Here is a 25,853-nt window from a genome sequence, read left to right on the forward strand (position 1 = left end):
TTAAGCAACTAGTGACATTTTGCAAACTTACTGGGAAATGTCCCTATAACCCAAACCTGCTTAAATTAAACTGGAACTGAGATTACTGTATTTATCACATAGCTGCATTTAAATCTAAAATCCTGAAGGCACCACAAACAAGGCAAGAGGTCAAGTTCAGTGAGTTTAGTGGAGGTGTAGATGTCTGCCTTCCTCCACCTGTCAGTCAAAGTGAACACACCCTGAACTTTACACCTTAACGTTCACAAGGTTGAGTGGAACTGTAAATCCTCCCACTCAGCTAAGTGGCTAATTAGCTATAGAGACCAAAACCATCTTTTTACAGCTGTTTACCCCTTAGAGGTAAAAAGCTGATGTGGTGTTGTCGTCACACTATTAGGTAGGCTGGCATCCGGGTTGCCAGACAGGCAAAAGGTTCGACTTAATAGTTCAAGAAGGAAGTCATGTGGGATTTTCACATTTATATCAGTAGGTATCACTGGCAGTATTTTATTTATGCTGAAAAGTAAGTAACACAGGAATGTAACAGCTATTTTTTTTCACATATCCAATTTGGGGTCACTTCAGCTGTCATAGGGTGAAAAGCAGGGTACACCCTGAGCAAGTCACCAGTCTGTTGCAGGGTTAACACAAAGAGATGCTCATATTCACAGCTATGGCCAATCTAGAATTGTTCATTAGCCTAACCCATGCCTACCTGGAGAGAAGACATGCAACGCCCACACAGAAAGGCCCCAGCTGGTCGGTGGATCCAAATCCAGGACCATGCTGTGAGGCAACAGTGCTGCTAAGCACCTGACTGTGCTTCCCACAAGAATCTGTGTAGATCAGTTTGGACACTAAAAGTACCGCCGTTTTTGGCACGTTTTGGTTGCTACTGAAATTTAGTCCAACTTTCTCTAAAATTGTGCAAAATTGTATGTTTGTGCATAACCTACATATACTGTACATGATGCCCTGGAAAAACTAGAGTATCTTGTCCAACCAATGCATCGGGCACATAAAACTTCTTTCTGCGGTAGCTGATATTATGAAGTGATTTATGACGGTTTCCTTGTCTCTCTTTCTCCCCATCCATTTCTTCTGTCTTCAGATAAGCAGTGAGAAGCGACCCTCAGCAGAAATGATGAAGCCCAAACCCAAACCTCAAAAGAAGAAGAAGAAGAAGGACCCCAACGAGCCACAGAAACCCGTGTCTGCATATGCGCTCTTCTTCAGAGACACCCAAGCAGCCATCAAGGGCCAAAACCCAAATGCTACCTTCGGGGACGTGTCCAAGATCGTGGCCTCCATGTGGGACAGCCTAGGCGAAGAACAGAAGCAGGTAAAAACTATTTCGTGTAGGTGCAGAAGGTTTAAAACAACATGCTGTGCAAAAGTCTAGGCACCAAAATGAGCTTTCCAGATGGGAGCACGCACAGTGTGCAATGACGCAAACACGCGTACACATTTTGATTGCGGTCGCTCCAGTAGATGGCGCATGTGCTGCAGCAGAAGCAGGCAGCCTTTCGTTGGCATTATCTGCCGTGTAATTACCAGAACATTGCTGTGAGATACAGCTCACCTTAATGAGCTAGTTCTTCTCTTTCCAAAGATAATCCATCCGTTTATCCCCACTCCCCTGACTCTCATTAAAATGATTTTCTTTCTAAATTTAATTCTACCAAAGGGAAGGAAGCGGAGGGAGGGGGAGTGTTCTCTGCAACAACAGCCATAAAACAGTCTGAGACTAACAAAGTAGGACATTTTATAGGCAGGAAATGGTCAGTATGGGAAAAATATAAACATGCTTGGGGAGATTTAAAGAGTCTAGGACTGATAATGTTATGCAGGAGGTAAATACACACATACTCACGCGCTCGCGCACCTCTGCAAAAGCAAGCAATCACATGTGAATGTGATTACTATCAAAGCCATCTATCTTAGCAGTGTAGTGTCCATAGAAAGTGAAAACGGCTTTTCCAGAAATAAAACAGAAAAATTGAAACTCATCTTTGCCAAAAAAAAACTCCCACAAAGCGCTAGGCCAAGGTAGTGTCCCATTTCCTCTGTCCCACCAGCCTCCACAATATGTATCTTCATTGGCCCTCTGACAAGCTGGAATGTGTGAAGTTCTCATTTCCACTCTCTTTATTTATATCTCTCGCCTTCTATTTTGATCCTGCCTAGAATACAGAATTAGTGAGCTCCCTCCACTATCGACTCATCCTTGGATTGAGCTGAAGGGCATCTTGGCTATCCAGGAGGAGCAATCTATTGGTTTTTTTTCTCTATTCGACATGATCTCTAGTTTCAGTTCAGCAGTAATAGGTGGGAAGTAATACTGATGACAGATATAGACGGCCATCACTTTATTTTTCGTGGGTTTTCACCTGCAAGAGAAATCGCAGTTGTTAGCTGTTAATTAAATCGTCTGTTTCATGGGATGAACAAAGTGTAATTTTAGGAAAGGATGTAAAAGAGTTCAGACAGGGCTCTGCAAAGCTCCTGTGTAGCTTCTAGACTAGCTTAGTGCTTTACCAGTGTACATCAATCACATAAAAAGATTTCAAGTTCCTGCATTGTGGCTTGTCCTCAGAAAACTTTTAAGATTATTAAAGTTTCAGGTCCTTTGCTGAATGAATAGACGTGTTTGTGCAAAACATTTAGAAAAGTATCATTTTGATATCAGTAAATGTGTTCATACCGGCTCCAGTACTGCAACAACAGTACAGTATATAAACACATTTTTTTCCTACTAAGAAGGATTTTTCTCTATCTTTTCTTTTTGTTTTGCATAATAGACATCATTTTGCCTCATTTTGCCTCATAGCCCTTATAGTTAATAGCACCATTTTCCATCATGGTGTTGCATCCTACACAGACACTCATCATTACACACATATATATATATATATATATATATATATGTATATATATATATATATATATATATATATATATATATATATATATATATATATATATATATATATATATATATATATATATATATACACACCTATATATGCTGGCAGAAAATACCTGTATAACAGCACACACGCAGAGGTCCATGTGCGCTCACAAACTCACATTCTTCATGCAAACACACTTCAGTCTGTTGGAAAACACATGACATCAGAGGCTTGTACATCCCTCTGACAATATGAAAGGCAGTTTCAAACAAAACTCACATTGTAATGTGCCAAATGACAACAACCATTCTGGTTTATCACTAATGTACTGATAGTGTTATTGTGGAGCTAAAGGGACAGAGAGAGAGAAGTTCCAGTTCATTTCTCTAGGTGGATTGGAATGGAAATGATGTGTCGCTACAATAGAGAGAGACACATTGAGATGAGGGAGTATTAGTGCTGTGATGAGGAAATAGAGGTGTTCTGTACCATTGGCTCTGATGGAAAGGGAAACATTAAGCATCTTTTTATGTGTATGTGTGTGCATGTTTGTGTGTGCGTGCATGTTCATGTGCGCAGGATGTGTTTAAGAGAGTGTTAGAGTTTGCCTTTAAAAAAAAAGTCGTGTGTGTGTGTTTATTGACAGATGTGTGTGTCTGTGTGTGTCTGCACGTTTATGAGCGAGTCAAACTCTGCTCTCACCTGAAGCCTCTTGTTTTGATTTTATTTCTTCACAGGGGTACAAGAGGAAAACCGAGGCGGCTAAGAAAGAGTACCTGAAAGCCTTGGCCACGTACCGAGCCAGTCTGGTTTCCAAGGTAACGCTTATGACACACAGGCCCTGGCTAAGACTGATGATGGATTGGATGTAAAATACTTGCTAATGGGCTGGGAGGACCTTCTTTCGCATGAGCTGGTGGTGGTGAAAAAGAGTGTGGTTTGGGGGGGGGCATGTGATGCTCAAAGTACAGGCCCTATTTGGAACAATACTTGATTTCCATAGGGTGCACAGTGGGGGTAGGGGTTTGTAGTTGGTATGGTGATATAGGGTGAAGGGTTGGGGGAGGGGTCGGCCAGTCAAAGCACACATCCATAATGGCCATAATGTGTATGCGGCTTAGAGAAGACAATATAATAACTCTCTTATGCGCTACAGATACTCTGTACTGTATGTATCTTTGGAAATAAGCAATCATTAATTTACCTGTGTCCTGCATTAGTTCCTCCTCTCGTCATCTAGAGCTGGAAGCACATCCAAATCAGCAGAGGCATTTGTGGGCTTTGCTGCTATTCCCACCTCTGACACTTTCCCGCTAATTCAGATCTATGACATCCTTTTTGCCCCATGAATGATGCCGGTTTGTATAAACCAGCAACGCAGCACAGGGAATAACGAAAGGCAAGGAGGAGGGCTGCGAATTGCATTGTTTAGTGCCGTCTTGTATTAACAACACACAATGTAGTGTGGTGAAGATTCCTTTTGTCATTCCATTTGTTCTGCAGGCAAACAGTCTCATTTCTCTGCCTGGGGTCCTGCATATATGTATGTGTGTGTGTGCACGTGTGTGTGTGGGTGTGTGTGTCCCACTCCTTTTCCCATCTATCTGTCAAGGTGTGTATTGATCATTACCTCGGCCCCTTGCTCTATTCATACAAATGGGCTCCATTACCTTCTAATCAACACTGATGGCTGGAGATGAGCAATCTGACAGCTCATCACAGGAGCCTGGAGAGGGTGGGGTGAAGATAGAGGTGGGGTGTTTTACGGGTGTTGCTCCTGCTCAGTGTGGTACTGTCCAGCCTGGGAAAGGTCAAATTCAGAGGGGTTTTTTGGTGAAGTTTACGATTTTTTTGTTTTTAATCTGTACAATCTTTGCCCATCTGTCAGCTCCTCTACATGGGTGTAGAGGTGACAACTGTCGCATGCTTAAAAGAAAAATCCAGCAGGGGTTTATTCTCATATTTTGCGCATTATGAATATTGATATAGATTATATTTTACGCACAGCCTGGAGCCTCGTAGAGATTTAGTAAACAAATCCTCAGTCAATAAAGAAAGTAATTTGTGCAAGGGTGCAAGCTTTCCACAAATAATTCAGCAGTAAATGTAACGCTTTAGGAGATAGCCTGTTTAGGTTCTAATTAGATGAAAAAGCCTACATGTTTAATAAGAAAGCTAGCTCAGCTTTGCATAAATACTAGATCAGGGGAAACAGCTGCATGGATCTGTTGATTTTTCTCATCGAAATTTTAGAAAGAAAGCAAAGAAGCAAAGATCTCAAACTATTGCTTTAAAAAATAATTCTCTGTAAGTCCAACAAAAATGTATGATGGAAAATAGCAGGATATCCCTGTGGCTGTGATAGGAAACAGATACGACCTGGTTTGCTTGCTGGCACTTTCCTGTAGCATAACAATGCGTGCAGTTTAAAAAAAATAAAACCTATTCAACAATACAGAGCATGACGGGGAAAAAAAGTTTCTCTTTAAAAGGAATGAGGGAGACGTGTTATTATCAGATGAATATTGGCTGATGAGTGCAGTGTCCTTAATGGGGCCTTTCTTGTCTTAATATGATGTATTTTCATCCACAGACATACAATGACCCTGAACCAAAAAGTGCCCAGCAGACCAGCCAGTCCTCCCACATGATGCCCCCCAAGCAGCCTCTGTACAGCGTGCCCCCTCAGCCCTCCTCACCGTACCTGGGCCCGCCGGGCTCCTTTCCCCTGTCAGACCTCCAGAGCTACGGCGGGCCACCCCGCCACACACTGGCGCAGACCCTCGGCCAGTCCCAGATGCTCCCACCCAGCATGAGTGCCTCTCCCCCAGCACCCTTCCAAATCAGCCCACCTCTGCATCCGCACGCTCAGCTCTCCCTGCATCAGAGCTCCCTGCTCAACCAGCCAATCCGAATGCAGCAGTCGCAACCAATCATCTCGCACCAAATGGGGCTCCAGGCACCTCTGCATTCCCCTCCTCTCAGCCAACAGGTTGGTCTAGCTGTTATTAAAATTCACTATGCATGCTTCTTCTACAGATGATCAACAACACACATGCTAGCAGACATCATGAGCTACTTTCAGCTTCTCGATTGTTGGGTCGCCACTCGAGTAGCTCTGCATGTTTCATTTGGCAGATATTTTCCACCAGATGCCCATTCCTTATATAACCCCAAAGGGATTTGTGTTTCCTCTAGACTCACTTCACATACAAATATACAAATATCATCACCTTTATTTACTTCCTAATTAGCTTCCATAGATATTCAGCGTCTAATGCTTCTCCCGTTGTGATTTAATATAAAATCAACAACAGTTATTCATCGGTTACTGCTGTTTTCTAAAGAGGAAAAACTTCCAGTAAAGCCTCGCTCTCTAATAAAGAGTTCTCAATTCCTCTTTTAACGCATAAAAGACCCATTTAGTCTCAATCAAACTGTTTTCTCTTTTCCCTCTGAGTCCATAATGTTTCCATTCCAGCAGCAGGGTGTCTTGCCAAACTAAGAAGGGTGATTTCGTCAATGCAATGGGGCCAAATGTGAATGCGTAACAACTCATATAGACCAGTGGCAACATTTAGCCTTATACAGTATCATGGCTCAGCAAACTCTGATGGCTGGCCATCATAAAGCTGAAGTCGTGTAACATCCTGTGCTCATCTCGCCTCTCCTGCTATCTGCAGGGTTTCTCCCATATTCAAGCTGATTACCAGAACAGTGTTGGGGGCTCACAGTCTCCTGGGGCCCCCAATCCAGTGCACGGCCAGAACCCCGACTGGGATAGCGAGTACTGCAACAGGGACTGCGGACCCAACCATTGCAGGTGAGCTCTTTGCACCGCTTACAATATTATGCTGTTAGTATATTAGTTCTTTCCTTACGGGAATTACAGAGTCAGACACACACACACACAAAAAGCTCTGTCCCTCTGTGAGTGCAATCCAAGACATTTGATTGTTGAGAATACTAAGCAGCTGTCTGACAGTTACTCATTTTCCAAATGAGTTACTCTAAACCACTTCACTTTCACACTCAGAGACTCAGACAGTATTAATCATAAACTGCAATTTCCCTGCTAAAGCAAAGCATCTCCTTGAAATTGAAATGAGTAATGCAGCAGTAGAACAATGCTATTACCAAGCTTGGAAAAAAGTGTGACATCCAATTAAGTTTCCCCGTGTTTCGCTCGGCACACGTTGCCTTATTGAATCAAGATATCCGAGCAGGCACGAGAAGAATGTTTTGTCTCACACCTGAAACGCTGCGTTGCTACTTTGAGAGGCAGCTGAGCTGGAAGTCGGCGTCTCCTGTATTTAGAGCTGATTCATCTGGATGTCAAACGGGATCACGCCTAGGTCAAATCATGTTTGACAGTCTTTGAAGTAATATTGGGTGTTTGCTTAAACCTTTACTCTCAGTGTCAAGTCATTGTAGTTTGTAGTTTTGGAGGGAGCTAAGTTGTCTCCAGTATATCAGTAGAGATAACTGGAGAACAGACTTTGTGTTTGACATTTCAAGTAACAAGTGATCTTCAAATTTTGGCTTCACGCTTATTGATGTGCGCGCTTCATCGTCAGCTTTTATGTTTGTTCTGAAGCCGCTCTCTAATGCCAGTCCCGCCGTGACAAATGTTTAACAATCCTTCAGCATTTTCCCAGTGAAATATAGGATAACACCCCCGTATTCACACGTATATCCAGCCATACATTAACGCTGTTTTTCTTTCTTTCCTCAGCAGCAGCGGCATGGGAGCTCGAGACAAGCCTCTCTACCTCACTTGAAGTTGAAAGACCTCCAAATGTCAGACTCCAGGGAGCTTTCTAACATAACAACAACATCATCGATGTATCTGCTTCTACACCATTTTTTTTTCTCTTTCTCTCTCTCTCTCTTTTTTTTTCCTGATGGATTTCAAAAATCCCAAAGACTGCTACAGTAACTTCACCTATTTGCCAAGCACTTAGATCGGCCAGAAGCCCGAGGCACTTCTCTTGCTTTTTTTTTTCCTTATCAGTGAACTTTCCATTTTTTGAGGGGGCAGTGAGTTTTAAGCTCATGCCAACATACTGGAAATGAAGACCAAAAAAAAAAAGAAAAGAAAAAGAAAGAAAAAAAACATCTTCTCGTTTTGTCTAGATTTTTTTTAAAAAGATGATTCCACTCCTCTTTGCTCCATTACGCTGCTTGCCATGGACTGCCCTTGTTTTGGGGAGTTAAAATGCTCAAAGCATACTCCAAGTGTAGGGTCTTGGGTAGAAAAGCTAACGCAGGAAAATAGAATATAGTCACCCCATCGGGGTGGATGTTCTTCGGGACAGACTGAAACACCCGAAGTGAGTGAAAGCAAAGCGACATTTAAAATGAAGGTATAGTCACAAACGCATTTGTAAATCATCCTTGCCCTCAGTAGAGGACTTCATCCTTTCCTTTATTTATCACAGCGTGATTGTAAATATCACCAAAATGGATTCCTCTTATGTGTGTATTTAGCTGCAGTCCCTTGCCTTTTTCTTTTTTCTTTTTTTCCAATTGTTTTTTTTTCTGTGCAGGCGGATTCAGTGAGGGAATACACACACTAAAACTCGTGTTGAAACTGTGTTCACCAGTCTCAAATCTCTCCAAAATAAAGAGGGAAATGCAAAGACTGCAAAATGCTCAATTTCCTCCACAGCTGGCAGAGCTCCGGCAGAGAGTGTCGCACTCTCTTCACATGGCCTCAGGACGCTGCAGAACTGTAGAGGTCAAAGATTGAAACCTCTCCTTTTAGCTCCTCCTACTTACTAGGTCAGTAAAGACCACACCCTCCTCCCCCTACACCTGTGACCCCGCCCAGCCACCCCTTAGTCCCAGCACCACTTGTACAGGTGAATAACAAAAAAAAAAAAAAAGTTGCTAAATGTGAAATGTTACTAAAGGTTAAAAAAGAAAAAAAAACATAACAGTGGGTTTTAAAGTTTTTGACTAGTTTTATTAGGTGTTTTAGAATTGTGTTGAACTCATCTTTATCTTTTTTTTCTGTAAAGAAAAATAATTCTTTAAGATTTTCTTTTTTTTCACTGTAGCAGGATTTTGTTTCAGAGGATTGCTCGTCAGGACAGATATTTTAATTTTGTGTATAAACCTGCCAAACATACTTCTTTTAAAGTTTTAAAGCCAGTGATGAGAGAACCCATTATGTTTTTGTTAAATATCATATGGTCATTCTATTTAATTTGGTTGCAGGTTCCACATCTATTTATAAATGAAATGAAGTAAAATTTTGGCTTATTTTAATCAGGGTGCATTATTATTATTATCATTATTATTATTATTATTATTATTATTACTATTAATGATCAAACTACATGATTATTAGAATAATATTTTTTCAAAAACTGCTGTTGGTGCTAATGTACCAGCATTAGATTCTTTTTTCTTTTCTTTTTTGTGTCACAATTACTTCTTTTTGTTTTCTTTTGTCTGTAATAAAATGTTTAAAGTGAAAAACAAAACAAAAAAAGGTGTGCGTCTCTGCTTGTTTTTGACTGCATGGCTGTCATTAAGTCTTAACAGATTCATTAGTGTTTTTGATGAGCTCTGCCTGATCGCTACAGCAACCTGTAAACGCAACTTTGCATTCCCCCTGCATGTGTCTGGGGTTAATTAGGAGAATTACCTTTGATGTAGCAGGAGTTGATGTAGCTGCTGTCACATGGCTCATTAGGTGAAAAGTTAAGGCTTGATAGTGTAACTTCATTTAACGTGCTTTTAACCTTTTCGCTGTTTCTATTTTTTCTTCCCCACCCCATAAAATCCAGACTAGATCAATATAAAACACCAAGCAACATTTTTTTCCTGCCCCCTGGCCATGTTTTTTTTTTTGCTAAAAGGTGCCATGATGAAACTCAGAGTTGATGCAGCAGTACACGGCCTTTCAGAGAACTACCTGAGAAGAAGAAGAACAAAATCTGCCTTTTAGTTATGAATTTCACAGTTGGATTAAAGGTAAAATAGAAATGGAATCTATCAGCCTTTCGCATCAGCGCTTTCTCTACCCTTTCTACTCCCCCTCTCCCTCTCTCTTTTGCCCTCTTGCTCTCTCTTTCCATCGTGGTGGTGGCGCAGTGCCCCCTAGAGCCGATTCACAAAACTATAACCTCCCAGTTTGTTAGTTCCCCTAAAGCGGGTGTCTATCAAAGCGCCCAGGGGCCAGAATGGGCCTGTGAGAGACTCCAATCTGATGCATTACACGGCTTTCGAAAATGTAAAGAACAAAAATATAAAAAATGTTTACAAGCTTATAGTTTCATAAGTTTTATGGCTTTTTCTACTGATAAAGCGCTCCCCCGTGACAAGTCAGAGTAAACAAGTAATAGATATACAATGAAATAACAGAGTGCCTGTTTTTTTTCGCCAGATGCTATAGAAATGTTTGGTTTTTACGGTAGGTTTACTGTCAAAAATCATGTTTAAAAAACGTCATTCTGTCAATTATTACAAATGTTCTGTTTTATAACTCTATGACAGTTTGTGCAATAAGCTAACAGAACATTTATTTCTTGCAGTTTAGGTCCAGAGCAACAGTTATTTCACATGCAGACAAACTGAGATGTACTGCTCAAACTGAGTTTCGTGTTCTTATATTAAAATGTCTCTGGGATTAAATGTGTAGTTAAGCTTCTTTACGCTAACAGCCAGGAGAGTTTCACTGGTCTGTCCCACTTATGATCAAAATGGGTTGTACCAAAATATAAAAAGAGTTTGACATCCTTGCCCTAAACCCTCAAAATAGAAAGATACTTTAATTATAGTAAATCAGATTCCTAAAAGTGGGACGCTGATATGTTTTAACAGTGATAAAGGATATCAAAGGCTTCACTATCATTCCCTCTTCAGTTGTGCCCTTGAGCAACCCTCACCCATGGCTCATCTTCATCTGCAGCATGTTCGTCTTAGGAAAAATACTCTGCTAAAACACAGGTAAACTAGCATTTGTTAGACTAATTTAATAATTTGTGAACGGAAACGTAGAGATTAGTAATATTAATAATAAGGTTTGCACAGTTTCAAAGGCAGACGTTCTAAATTTAATATGTTTTGTTGTTTTATTGCGTGGGTGATTACCGTAGTTCGGCAGTTTCCTTTCAGTGATTCGCCATCATCTTTCTATTGATGGGCCTCTATCGCCACCTGCTGGTGAAATCTAGTATTGGCTACACAGCCCTAATGTTGATGCCAAAAGCAGATGAAAGTTTTTTTGTTTTTAGAAGCTGTAAAACGATGATCATATGTTATAACAAAAACATTTGCAATAGTCGGCTTTCTGTAGTCTAAACTAATTGTATAATATTATATACATTTTTTTTTTTTAAAAACTGATTTTACCCACACTGTCTTCAAGATAAAGAATACACTAACACCTCGACTTCACCACATCTTCTGAAAATGCTTTGAACCCTTTCCCCACTTCCATCTTCACTTAATATATCAAAATACTCTGTATTTGTAGACGTGACTTGCGCATTCATCGGCTCCTTGCCTGTCCAATCCCCCATCACTAATATTGTGTCCAGCAGCTCTGATAAGAGCTCCATCAGCAGCCATCGGGCCGTCTCATTTCCTCTTCAGACGGATATGAAGTCCCCTGACAGCACAGCGGGTCGGCAGCGTCATTGTCTGAGAGCCAACAAACAAGACAGGACAAACAAGAAGCAATGTGCATGTGACACAGAGCACTACCAAACATTTGATGGCTGAGATGATAACGCTATTTTGAGAAACATCCTCATTTGGACGTTAGGATGTCAGGTTCAGAGAATCTTTGTTTTATCTGAAGCCGGTGCCTGAAGAGGGGCTTCGGCCGGCCTTTTGTCGACCAGCTGCTGCATTTCTACAGGAGAAAGCAATCAGATTTTAATCCTCTGACTCCTTTTGTTGGCCGTCTGCTTTACAAAAGCGCAAACAATCAAACTTTGAACAAAATAGTTTTATTTTTTACACGTACAGTACCTACTATGGTCACTCACAGACAACAGTTACAATAGGTACTCTCGATTATAGAATCAAAAATATGAGCTTCCTTTATTCTCAATTACATTTGCGTTATTGATTTTCACATATAGTAATACTTTACACACACAAACGCACACACACCGATGCAGCACGTTGTGCATAAAATAAAATATATCAGACCGCTTATCATCATAACTGGAATCAGTGTGTTTTTAGACACACGTGTGTGTTCAGGGCTTTAATTTAAGTAGATTCATTAAGTAAGGGGCGTGTCTTCGAGGACTGTGTTGTTCATTGGTGTGCTTTCAGAGAGCTCACCTTTAAAGATGATCACAGTGCCAACTTTGCAAGCATTTGCATTCAGCTATTCTCTTTTTAAATCTGTATGCAATCTGCATTAATAAAGAATCCGTATTAAATACTTTAAGTGGGAGAAATATTGTTGCATGCTAATTGCAAATGTACTTACATGTTTGTATTTAAACTTCACATTTCCATTAACTTATACAAATAAGATTAAAGAGGGTTCCTTTACAAAAAGAAAAAGAAGAGCTGTTTGTGTCTCACCACGGAAAGTCTGATGTTACCAGTGAGAATGTCAAAGGTCATTTTTCTCACAGACTTTCTTTTGTTCTTGTCTGAAAGCTTCTGCTGCATTAATGTTAAAGGAATAGCAACCAGTATGAATTAGTATGTTTTTTCAGACCTTTCCCTTCACTGGAAAGGGGCCTGTGAAACCTGGACTGCCAGCACAGTGAGTAGGCTGACAATACGTACATCTGTGGTATATTTGTAAGGAGACTGTCTCTCCTTTGTGTGCAAAAGTAAGAAACCTTTTTCCCACTCCACATGATTCCAATCCCCCTTAACATTCCTCTGAAGCTCCTCCCTTCCCAAGCCTTCACTGGACCAGGAAATACGCTGGGAAAACCTCAAACCTCTCTCCAGGTACATTTCCTACAAAAATTACAAGCAAAGCCAGCATCTCTAAAGTTGCAACATTCATTTTGGTCATACAGTGACAAAAAGAAATAGAATATCAGCACTGGCACGGCTGGCACAGACATCAAATACGTTCAGTACAAACACTAAGGCTAACTACGAACACTACTACGATATCTGAGCATATCTACGCTGTCTCACAACAATGGCGCACAAGCGGAGATGCTGGTATCGTTTTCATCGAGTATCGTCACACGTGGCGCCGATGAGGTATCAGAATGAAATGATACAAGAAACAGACCTGATTCACAGTGCAGCTCAAGCAGACATCACAGACACTCTCATCTCCCTTTAGCTTGTGCTTTACGACAGCGCTACAAGTTCATCTTACCAATAAATAAAAAACAATATCAAGTAAAATGTGAGAATGAATTACTATTTAACACAAACATTAGTACCATATGAGAAAATGAAGTAAGTGCTTTGTTAGACAACCTCTTCCTCTTCCAAATCTGACCTTAGTTATAAACTCTAAGTGACGTTATTATAGCAACTATAGCAAAATCCTTTATTTTAACACAATATAAACTATAAATATAAACCCTAAACTATAATATACTATGTCTAGTTTGGTTGTTAGTGGTATTAGACATATATTTTCCCGCCTAAGCTATTCATTTGTACACTTCAGGAGAAAAATATACCTGTATGTCACGGGCCACTGCAGCTCCTGATTGTGTACTTGCAGTACACAAGTAATTATATGCCTGCAGCAGTCATACACTTACAGATGGCTTTCCATTAGCTAACATGGAACATCAGAGCATGTTTGACCATTTAAGGAGATATGCTGAAATATTAAAATCAATTCATAATAAGGAGTGTAAAATGCCCGGTGGTCTTCTTTGCAGAAAAGTTGCAGTATTCATAAAATATTCATAAAACAAATCCTCCATTTGTCAGGCCACTCTTGCGAATATTGAATATGTTCACAGTTACCTGCCTGGTCAGATAAAGTTAAAACAAAAAAAGTCAGATCACATGTGGATGATTGTAAACATTACAGGAATGTCCAGACAAAAATATTGACCCAGTCTTTCATCTTGCTCGGTTTGTCCAGCATTATTCAGCCGCCCCATGTTGCTCCTTCTCTTCAGGAACAGACATGAAGATCTTCTGACAGAACATGGTGAAGATTTCTGAGGAGAAACAACTTGTCACGTTAGCCACGTCTGTTTTCTCTTTGCTAGGCTACTACAGGTCAAATATCGGTCTTTTGCCTGAGTCCTCCGGACCAACTATGTAAACAAAGGAAATGTACCGGTGCCCACAGCAGAACTTGAGCAGATAATCTCACAGGAATTTCACAACAAACCACCTTTGCCTCACTCTAAAAAAAAACAAAAAAAAATCTCCAACTCACCCAGCATCTTCTTGACCACATGGGGTTTTTTCCACTTGTAGCCCAGTAGGTACGCTGGGACGCCTGTGAGAATAATGCCGCTGCCTAGCAGACACTCGAAGGGAGCTGCCCAAAAGGACACGACGATCATGAAGACGCAGCTCAACACAAAAGTAACGGGGATGAAGAGAGAAATCTGCAGAGAGAAAATACAAAATACATAACAGATGAAGATGTGTTTCGATTTACATTAGACGTGAGCAGATAAGATACAGTTTATAATTGTTGAGTGAAGATGTCTCACACACTGAAAAAGAAGAAAATATCATATTTGGACTTTGGAATAATGCAACTATAGCTAACGATTAGACTAATGTATAATGATTTTGATGACAATACTTCCCAAGTTTAGATTTTAGATCCTGTAACTTCTTCACTGATATCTGTTTTCTGCCACTTTGTTTCCATTAAACAACAAGAGGAGACAAATAATTACTAAAGTTTTTATATTAAGACATTTTCAGTACCGATTACTTTACAGATCAGACAATAATGCAAAAAAAAAAATCAATCAAATCAATACAAATTCAAACTATAAGACTGTGTATGCAAAGTTGAATGATGCCTGACTTCATCTAAAGATCTGATTTTGAAACAATGATATGTGCTATAGTTGATACTAAATACATTTGTACTCTTACTTAAGTATTTTTCTCATACTGGCTTACCCTTTTTCCTTAAGCATCCCCAACAATTTGATCACAATGAAGAAATTATTATTGGCTAAACTGTTATGTTAAGAGCTCCATACTGTTATTGCATTCAGTTATCAGTTAAACTGCTTGAGCTGACGGTTTGTTTTTCTTTTTTCTGGGTTGAAACTGACATTTTTTATGAATGGTTTACATATAAATAGCTCTCTCTCTCTCTCTCTTTTAATATGTTTATAGATGATTTTATAAAATAACTGAGCTGAAAGCAGTGTGGGCCAAAGAGAAGATGAAAGACTGGTCAGCCAAGGTAATTTTCCCATGATGAAATAGAAACAAAGGATCATGTATTCCTCCAAATACCCCTCCCTCCTGTCTTGGAAAAACAGTATGTTTCCAGTTCCACCTAATAACAAGAGTAGCGATACAATGGTGCTTTCACTAAAAAAAAAAAAATAGCAGATGCTTTATGAAACTAGAAGACATGTTGATGTTTTGCCAGACAAGGAAGGTAGGGCTAGGGTCACCTTTCAGTGAGACTCATATCCATCAAAATGGATCTTCTCTGCAACACGCACTGAGCAGCTACTTTAACCCCTAAGACGTTCACCTTAATGGGCCTTCTGAGGTCGGGTTTGGTAAAGCGCAGCCAGATCATGCCAGCGATGGCCATCCCAACACACATCCAGGTGAAGAAGCTGAAGAGATTGATGACAGAGAAGATGTCCTGGGAGATGGCATACATCATCGATAGGAAACACTAATACAATGAAAAAAGGAGTAAAGATTGCATTAGTTTGCTGGAAACATTAGATTATAGATAGTAGATGGATAATAGATTATAAACACACACAAGGCTTCTGAATCCTCCTTAGTGATTTTCTTGAATAGAGCAGTTATTTAAGGCAGGTAGGTGTCACAGTACTGGGTCTGTGACCCAGGGTTTTGTGTTTGTTGGTTAATTTTTATTCTTTGATTATTGTTATTCATTGTTTTGGTTCTCTTTATTGTGTTCTGCTTGTGTTATATTCTTAGGTCCTAGGATTTAGGTTTCTGTTACTTTGCCTTCCCCGTGTTCCTCGTCTAGTCACTCATCTCCATGTTCTTTCTGTCTCCTCAGTCAGTTATGTCTCTATGTTTCAGTGTCAAGCAATGTTCCCTCTAATTTTTCATGTGTCTGAGCGAACACACAAACTCCCTGAGCGGTCCCTTGGACCACTGTGAGCAACATTAGACGTGTGCACTGTGGTCACGCCAGCATCAAATCCATCCAAGTTACATGGTTTATTAAAATAATCAAATTACAGCATTTACATTTATGTTAGACTACTTTTAATTAACTGCTTTAGCCCACCTATAATGAAAATTTAAAAAAAATCTTGTGTAGTATGTTAACACTATTGGAAGTAAAAATAACTTGGACTCCAATTTTGAAAACACAACTTTCTATTTTTATTTTTTTTATTTTTTTTTTTTGTATTATGAGTATGAGTCTGTGGTCTGGGAGAGTCCTGTAACTCTCTGTCTGCAAAATACAGTATAGAATGATCAATGTTGGGCAATTAATTATATAGTTACTTCTTCAAAAAAGTAACTGAGTTATGCAAACGACAAAGTTTTTTGCAGCTGCTTACCTAAAAATGCAGCCAAGGCGTTTTTTAAACAAACATCTCAAACTATTTACAGAGCAATCAGCTGTTCTGCATCAAATTTGATGCCACACAAATTATTTGTGCCACTCCAAAAATAATTTCTGTCCACTATGAGATAAAGGAGAACAACAGCCTGATACCTGCAAGCCTGACAACTGGAGATGTATCACTGCTGTAACACCTGTAACATTCAGCAGTCACCTCATTGTTCTGACACACACAACAAAACTATTGACTACACTACACACTAACTACACAAGATTTGCGCTAAACGTCGCAAATCTCTCACATCTCAAAACACTCCTAAAACTACCCCCTTCCTAAACATCTGTTGCCATATCACTTGGTACATTTTTCGACCAATAGGAAAGGGTGGGGTTTTTTGGTTTCGGCTTTTCTCACAGGGAGAGTGCTTTCGAGCGTTTTCCTTATAAAACGCCGTTTTTACCGTTTCTTCGGGCAGTAAATATAAACAACGACAGTATTCAGGAAGAAAACCAAACATTGCATATTTTTATCATAACTCCGGTTTTACATGGCCGATCAACACAATTTAAAAACTGGTATAAGGTCCACAGTTTCCCGTTAATTGTTCCGTCTGTCCTGCTCACATCTCCAATGGTTGTACACGTTATTAACGTGGCTTCACTTCACATCAGCCACGCCGCTTTGCTAGCTAAAACACCGGTGTCGGCACATAAGAACGCTGTTAGCCTGTCAACGATGTTGATTAGCTGCGTATATACGAATGTGAATCGCATCATTGGCTGGACTATTGGATAAGGTAGCATCGTTCTAATCCCATACGGGAGCAGCCAGTCACTTACTGACTAACACTGCAAAACTGAATTGTTAAAGTTTTAATTTTAATTTCAATTCAGGTTAGTTTTTTTTTTGTGCGCAACGCATATTTTCTGTGCGCAGAGACCGTGCCAGCAGTGCGCACGCGCGCAGTTTATAGGGAACATTGGTGTCAAGTCTACATCTTTGTGAATGTCTCTGGTTTCCTGTTTTATTTTTATAGGTCTTATGTCCTGTGTTCAGTGTTTAAAGCTTTGCTTCCCCTTTATCTCGTCATGTTTGATTAGTCCCAGCTGTGCTCTCCATTCCCGTGTTACTCCGTAGCCCTGTGTTTTCCTTTGCCCTTTGTCGCAGCGTAGACCCTCACTGCTGTGTGTTTCTCTCATGGCTCTGTTTAGATCTCTAGTTCTCAGTTCCTGGTCTGTTTTCTTTTGGTCTAATTTAAGTTCCAGTTTCCCAGTGTTTTTCAGTTCTTAGTTCTCATGTTCAGGGTTTTGGTTTGTTTTTTGAAAGTTTATTTAATGGAGGTTTTTCCAATAATAAAGCTGCCATTTTCAGTTAACTTCCCATGGGTAGGCTAAGGAGCTTGGAAAGACAAGCGTCTGGACTTCTTTGAGTTTTCACACACTTTCACACCTTGGCTCATGTGATTAGGTAGAGGATCATCAGGGGGTCCTTTGTCCCTCTTTGGGGGGAAACTCCCACTGGGTTTATATCTGGGACGCCCCACCATTGACCCTTAGAACTGAAGAAGCTTCTTGGATGAGAGGTGAAACGTCTTCAAGCAACTCAAAGAAGTCCAGACGCTTTTCTTTCCAAGCTCCTTAGACTACGATGATCTGGATGACTGAGAACCTTCACAGACATATTCCCATGGGTAGTTTGTGTGCTTTTTTGCTACTGTTCACCACCACAGCGAATTTTAAACCAAACAATCAACATGTGATTGATGCAGACCTTAATTTGAGAAGACTGCATTAACTCTTTAAGAACTGGAGCCATTTTTAGACATAGTTCCAATTTCAAAGGCTCAAAATGAACTGAACAAGTTAATATCACTTTTAATGTAAGGGTTGATTTTAGTCAGTGTGTTAGTCACCTGAAGTTTAGAACACGTGGACATCACCAGACGTTGTGTTTTCTCCACTGAGATTATCTACCAGTGCTTCATTGCTGCATTCAGGTTTTTATTTAATAATGAAAAAACACGCTTTGTTGGGTCGACATTAGGTGACTGACTTGGCCTTTGAAGTATATCCCGTTTCTTTGCCTTGAGAAACTCCTGACTTGGTTTTACAGTTTTTGGGTCATTATCCACTTGCACCATGTCTGATCAGTTTTGCAGCTTTGGCTGAATCTAAACAGAAAGTGTAGCCCTGGACACTTCACAATTCACCCTGCTGTTTCTATCAGCACTCACATCATTAATAAACACCAGTGACTTAGTTCTCCTAGCAGCAATACATGCCAATACCATAACAGTGCCTCCACCTCCATGTTTGACAGATGATGTGGTATTCTTCACATCATGAGCTGTTTCTCTTTTTCTCCATACTTTTCTCTTCCCTTCACTCTGGTAGAAGCTTATCTTGGTTTCATTTGCCCCCCCCAAATTTTTTTCTCAGAACTGTGCAGTCTCTTTTAGATGTTTTCTGGTAATAATCTAATCTGACCTCCCTGTTCTTGAGTGTAACCAGTGGTTTGCACCTTTCTCTAAACCCTCTGTATATACTTTCTTGAAGCCGTCTTGATTGTAGACCCTAACAATAATGCATCTACCTCTTTGAGACTATTCTTGACTTGGTCAGATGGTTTGAAGTTGTTTTGATATTTAAAATGACAATAAAGAGCTAAATAAGAGCTCGAAAATAAAAATGCACCACTTGGAATCAACCACAGATACTAGATCTGCTTAGTTTGTCATGAAGTAACATTCAAACTGCTTGTCAGCCAATTACTTTTGAGCCTCTGAAAATGAGGCACTGTGTATAAAAACTGTTGTAAAGTCCAATTCACTGAATCAAAGCTGCAAGTCTGCACTTCAATCACATCTTGACTGTCTGATTTAAAAGCTACTGTGGTGGTGCACAGAGGCAAGATCATAAAAAATGCACAAAAATCCAACAAATTATGGACTTAACTGTAACTCTTCACTGAAATAGTTTTCTCGAACAAAAATAACTCTACAAATGCTTCACAAATGTTTTGTATCATCAAAACAGATTTATATACACTTCCGTATAATACCTCAAAAATGGGGACACTTTTGAGGTTTTTAGCAATGATCATACATGATTTAACACACTAACCTAATCTTATTGGTAGCCAGCTGGTAAAATGTCACTGAAAGTATCAGGTTTCTTACTGTGAATATGAGGGATGGCACTGGTGTGAACAGGTCTGTGTGGACCAACCCCAGAGCAGCAGGGAGTTGACCCTCTCGAGCTCCAGCATAGAACAAACTAGAAGAGAAATTTCTTAAATCATTATTTATTCCAAAAATACGGAGACTTTAACTTCTTAAGCCCCAAGCCTAACTGATCTCCTGCCTTTTGCCCCCGTATTAGAGGGCGTTGGGGCTTAAGAGGTTAAACTATTAATACTAAATGTATAAAATGCTGTCTTATGTTTCATTGTACACATGCAAACACACACCGCGCTGAAGTAAAGAGTGATCCATTGACTGCACCAAAGCAGGACAGTCCCACAAAGACAGGAATGAGCCAGGACATCACACCAAGATGGTACTCCCCAAAACTCTGCAGAACAGAAAGAAAAAGCAGATGAGGAGAATTTGTGACCACAAACAACCAATATGCATGTCCCAGTTGAGGATGAAACACATCATATTAAAGAAAAGCAGTACACTCACCACAGCAACAGCCTCTGACTCAATCATGACTTGAGGAGAGATGGTGGTGAAGTAGGCCAGGTTGGTTAGAACATATACCACCGTGACTATAGGCATGGATATGATGATGGACAGGGGCAAGTTCCTATGGGGTGAAAGGTCGAAGGTCATTTGAGGAAAAAAACAACAGCGTGTAACACTGTATGTTCTGGTAATATCAGACTGTGTTATGAGATGGGACTGAATTCATGCAGGGTGTGCAGTGAGGAACACGACTGCATAATTTTACTGGATTTTATAAATCATTATTATCACATTTTTTTGTAAAATGTAATATTTTAGTTCATATTTAGTTCATAGTTCAGATTATGTCAGTATCGCTTGGATACTTTATCTCTGTGGACTGATGATAGACAAGCTCAGTCCTGGATGAGAGCAACCATGCTCTTGGCAGATATTTGCAAGACAGTCTGTGCCATCATCACCAAAACAACCGTCATTACATTTAAGTCACCTCTCTGGGTTGATCATCTCCTCCGTTACATAATTCAGGTAATTCCTGGGGGGGTGAATAGCAAAGAGGTCATAAATCTTTCAAGCAAAAACAAACAGAAGCTAAAAATAATTCAATTTTATGACCCTCACCAGCCTCCAAAAGCAAAGAGACCGCTGTACAGAGCCAGGACAATATTCCCAACTCCCAGTTTGCTCCCTTCAAACGCCTTTTCTGGGGTCAGATATGGCACATCACCTGGTCACATACAGAAAGAAGAAGAAAACATCTGAAAGGGAAGCAGTTCTCCCACTGCCAGGTGTAGCGCCTGGAGGAGTTATGTCCTTAGACATTGAATAGATTCTTTCTGTGCTGCCGACACATTTTGTCTCTTGTACCAGGCCGGCCTGTTGATGCCTGCCCTTTGACATGCTTGTCAATGTACCATGGTAATAACAGAAGCAAAACGCAATATTGTGTCAGGACAATTCACTATTTATGCACAATAAACAAAGGAGCATCTCCTCTGGGGTACAGAATCACGATCAGTTGACATTTAAATATGAGAAGAAAAATGTTCTCATAAGTAAACTTCAATTCATTTACACAATACACTGCAGTCAATGAATCCAATGTGTGTGTGTGTGTGTGTGTGTGTGTGTGTGTGTGTGTGTGTGTGTGTGTGTGTGTGTGTGTGTGTGTGCGTGTGCGCGAGTGTGTGTGAGACAGAGAGAGAGAGCCTGGCATTTTGGTGTCTCTCTCCCTCTACCTGTCGCTTTCAGATGGTAATGACCCTCCTTATTATTTTCCAACTCTGTTCTCTTGCTGGTCTGCTGAAAAAGTGTGACAACAGCCGGCAAGCTTCACTGCCTAGTTTCCATGGTAACAGAGTATGGCGCACAAAGGTGGTAGGCGTGGCCTTGTGTAAGGAGGGGAGCAGCAGATGCAGCGTGGAGCAAGTGTGGCCACGCTGTCTTCTTGTATTGTGAATGGCACAGCTCGGACGGATTAACGTGCGTTGCTTTTACAGTCTTAGACGGCACACGTGAACCCACACGCTTAGGGCTATCATATAGAAAAATGTTACTACAATGCCAATATTTCAGGCAGTAAATTACTGTCTGTATAGTCACCTTATTTTCTGTACATTTTCATTTCATTGCAGTTTCATTTGCACGATCAAAACCATCCTGGCACGTTCTGATGCCCATGTTCATGTCTGCTCAGGCTCAATCACATGGCTCTAGACAGACAAGCTCTGTGTTCCGACTCAGTAAGTGTGCTAACAAGCTGAAAGCAAAGCAGTCTGCTTCGTTAGGCTCATTAGCGCTCGTTAACAACTTGTTTACCATTGGAGATAAAAGAAGTAAACCTCACATAGATGTCGTGTAAAGACGAGAATCATAATAATTGATGCTACTATATAGTTTGCAAAAAGCCACATAATGCAATGGCATTTACTTTACAGGCATGCTGTTAGTTCCATAATTACTCCAACTAAAATATTGAAAACAAAGGAGCTGTGTTTCCAACACAATGAAGGGAAGCTGCATGTTTACGAGCAGATCTGAAATGACAGGTTCAAAGTGAGGACACTTTTTGAGCATTTTTTACTGACTATTAAAGTAGGTTAAATATTGTTGAGGATTTAGATTTTATTACACTCACAAAACCTGTTTTTCCAGCTTTGACCTGAAGCTTATTTTACTTCTCTGTTAAAAATTAATAAGTCTTGTGATGAAGGCATAAGATTTGTTCTCAACAGCCTGCAGTCATGCAGCTGACTTGGTTTGTTCTGTGGTATTTTGCCACTCACCTGTGGAAATCTGAATGAAGCCAAAGAGGATGATGATGATCAAGGCTATCAATTTGGAAGCGGTGAACAAGTCCTGGACCTTGGTTGCTGCTTTCACACTGATACAGTTTACAAATGTCAGGGAGGCTACAAGCAGCGGGGAGACACAAAACACACTACAATCAAGAATCTGGTGAATGACCAGCTGCAATGAAGTGTCTAAAATGTGTATTTGACCTAAGAAAGCCCACCAACATCATGTACTCACTAAGACATAGGCAGGCAATGAGCTTGGCTGCGCTGTCGGGCACGACGCAGTTGGGGTAGAGAGGTTTCAGAAGGTAGGTCGCAAACACCAGTGACACCACATACTGCGACGACGGCCGGATGATGAGCATCTCCACCCACAGCTTCAGAAAGGCAGCCAGTTCGCCATATACCTCCAGGATGTAAGTGTAGTCTCCTCCTGACTTGACAATAGTTGTACCCAGCTCTGCGTAGCACAGAGCACCCATGGTGGATATCACTCCACAGGCGGACCAAACGATCAGAGAGAGCCCAGCAGAGCCGGTCTCTTTGACAACACCTGTGGGAGTGACGAAAATGCCCGAGCCGATGATGGTGCCGATGATCATTCCGACACCGTTGAAGAGGGTGATGCTGCGTTTGAGTTCAATCTTCTCCCCCTTGCCTGGCAGGCTGTTGGTGGAACCTGTGGCAGCAGGCGGAGAACCCACGGGGTCAGATGGAGATGCTGGCTGCTCCACAATGAGACCATCTTGCTCAGGCTCTGCTCCAGTCGCTGGTGGTGAGAGGACAGCAGAAGGGGAGACAGTCAAATTACAGAGTCTGGCTCATTTTCAGACAAATGAAAAGAATTTACAAGCTTTCTCGCTGAGTTGTTTTAGGCACTGGTTACTTTGAAAAACTATGATTAATAAAAACAAACAAACTCTTGTGTTACTAAAGGAAGAATTCATATAATTTTTTAAAAATAGACATTTTTGGAAATCAGCACCTATGAGATTTTCCTTCTGAACCTGCTGTCCTTATTGAACTCTTTCTATCCGTGTAAACACACACTGCATCTGATAGTTGTGTTTTCATACCCACGTTCCTAATATGTGCCATTTGTCCACACCTGTCACCTGCTACCATGAAAGCATCTCCTCAGCATCAACTCTACAATTCTACTCTTGCATCATCAATGTTGCATCAGAGCGCATGGTGGAATAATGCAGCGCTGCACCATGTGGCAGTTAGAGGTGCGTGAGCATGCACTGTACCTACCCCCCATCTTCTCCTTAGCGACGCTCTCTCGGCTGCCTCTCGATTTCAGCTCCGGCTCAGCCATCTTCCCTCTCAGTCTGAGACCCCTTGTCTTGTCTGCTTCCTCCTGCAGCCCTTTTTCTTCCTTTCTTTATGTCCTCTTCCTCTTTCTGTTGATTTACACTCTGTCGGTCTCTCTCTCCCGGACACACACACACACGCGCGCGCGCGCGCAGGTCTCTCTACTTCCTGATTCGTCCTCTCTCACTCACATGTGCCCACACTGCTTCCGTCACTCAGACTACAATTCATCTGTGCCTGATCCTCTCTGTCTCTCTCGCTCCCTCTCTCCCTCCCATCCTATATCAAGCACACAGCAGGGAGGAGCTGAACCTTTGTGATGCTGCTGCTGCTGCTGCTGCGTGAGCCTACGCCCATTCCAGGGAATGATGGGATACCTAAGAGGGGGAAGTAGGTTGTGAGAAGGCACCATTTGGAAGGAATACCATGTGACGCTGTAATCTTTTTGTGTACTGCCTAATCCTGCAGTATACAGTATGCCTATGTGTGTCACTGGGTGCTTTCATGTCAGAGGCGATTAGAATAAATGCTGTAGAGCTGGTTTCCCTCCCTACTGGGGACCAAATGGAAAAAAACAAACTGTCTTTATTCTGCCTGAAAGGTGAGATCACAAAGAAAATGGAGATCCATTGGCCATTTTGAGTGCAGACAGTGTATAATAACAATGACGAAGCTCGTTTATGTTCCTGTATTCTTTTATGGGTTACAAGGTGTTTAAACTGGACCATACCCAACAAAAATTACAATATCATAATTACTCATCAGGAGTGACTTTTACAATCATTTGGGGAAAGGATTTGGCCTGAAGTTATTGGTGCTTGTAGGGTATGCATGTTTTATCAGAAAGAAGAAGAAATTGGGATTCTAAAGTACATGTAAATAAAATTTAAGTGCGATGATTTGCATAATATTTAAACTCCATATTTAATTGGGAAGGTGTTATTTTGAATCGTTATATCAAAAAATACACTTATGTTCAAAGTCATTGTAAGGCATATTTAAAATAATGTTTGTTAACATAAAATTGCTTCTCGTGGGTGCATGTAGCGCTGCTAAGCATCTCCCTTGCATTCATTTTTTTGGCAATAATTCACAAAAAAGCTCTTTATAGTCAGTTATTGCCTAAATATTCACCTTTGGCTGCCATCCTTGTTTTGACCTTATGTGGAGTGGTTTCACTTAGACTCCATTCTTCTTCGCAACACTGCTCAAACTCCATCAGACTGAACAGAGATCTGCTGTGAACAACACATTTAATGTTCAGTGACAAGTTCTCCGGCCTGAGGTCTGGCCTCAGACAAACAGCTCTATGTTAGTTAAAAAAAAATATTCAGGGGGGCTGACGAGGAAAGTGTGAAAAATATTTTTTTGGGAAAATCACAAACTATCAAAAGAGGGAGCACCTGGCTGATATCAGCATCTGCACAGAAGTCTGCATCTGTGGTTGAATGGGAGCATTAGTTCACATTGCATGAGTAACGAACCAAATAACATACAGATTTTAGGGCATCAGTGCCTTTTTCAGAGAAGGCCTTGCTTAATTCACCAGCATTTCTGCTTAAATATGGGAGTATTTCTCACAAGCTTTTCTTTTTCTAAAGTAGGTTGTAAATATCAAATCCTGCAACCTAAAGCCCCCCCAATACCTATATGCAGAAAGTACCCCATACAATAAAACGTTTTACAACTATGTCTGATTATATGGAAATAAATCCGACTCTCAGATTGATTTGCCTAATATATGCCTGGATTTATTGTATGAGCCCTGTGCTCGGCGCTAATGAGTTGCATGTCCAATATTTCACCGCAAGGTGGAGCCCTAAACACAATTCAAAACCTGAGATATATTTTTCTTCTTTCTGAAGATGAACCTGGTCAAACTCACGGTGCTTAAACAGGATTTGTCTGTTTTTTAAAAGCTCAGGGAAACTTACTGAGGAACTTACAGGAACATCTTAACAATTTGTTTGAT

The 25,853-nt window shown here is 40.7% G+C and overlaps 2 protein-coding genes across 6 annotated transcripts in view; one reads left to right on the top strand and one right to left on the bottom strand.

Annotated features, from left to right (window-relative positions):
* The window catches only part of LOC308408080 (TOX high mobility group box family member 2-like), an 81,885-nt gene extending 72,513 nt beyond the window's left edge, over positions 1-9,372 (top strand). For 3 of the 5 annotated variants that reach the window (XM_080900156.1, XM_080900157.1, XM_080900158.1), the window contains 5 exons: positions 1,094-1,324; positions 3,632-3,712; positions 5,488-5,886; positions 6,578-6,717; positions 7,630-9,371. In XM_080900156.1, the coding sequence (XP_080756282.1) occupies positions 1,094-1,324; positions 3,632-3,712; positions 5,488-5,886; positions 6,578-6,717; positions 7,630-7,675 (897 nt within the window). In that variant the 3' untranslated portion in view covers positions 7,676-9,371. Of the gene's footprint in view, positions 1-1,093; positions 1,325-3,631; positions 3,713-5,487; positions 5,887-6,577; positions 6,718-7,629 lie in introns of all 5 variants that reach the window. The other 2 variants (XM_080900154.1, XM_080900155.1) reach the window with 2 other exon arrangements.
* Positions 9,373-12,873: 3,501 nt separating this feature from the next.
* On the bottom strand, positions 12,874-24,187 carry LOC308407400 (large neutral amino acids transporter small subunit 1-like). Its single transcript, XM_080899021.1, has 11 exons — positions 23,822-24,187; positions 22,800-23,333; positions 22,553-22,678; positions 20,889-20,994; positions 20,758-20,802; positions 20,265-20,388; positions 20,048-20,151; positions 19,758-19,854; positions 15,550-15,699; positions 14,251-14,425; positions 12,874-14,026 (listed from the first exon to the last, which is right to left on the bottom strand). The coding sequence occupies exons 1-11, from the start codon at positions 23,883-23,885 to the stop codon at positions 13,950-13,952; spliced, it is 1,602 nt and encodes a 533-aa protein (XP_080755147.1). The 5' UTR covers positions 23,886-24,187; the 3' UTR covers positions 12,874-13,949.
* Between the last annotated feature and the right edge of the window lie 1,666 nt (positions 24,188-25,853).

The sequence above is a fragment of the Rhamphochromis sp. 'chilingali' genome (assembly GCF_963969265.1).
Source record: "Rhamphochromis sp. 'chilingali' genome assembly, chromosome: 12".
Classification (NCBI taxonomy): domain Eukaryota; kingdom Metazoa; phylum Chordata; class Actinopteri; order Cichliformes; family Cichlidae; genus Rhamphochromis; species Rhamphochromis sp. 'chilingali'.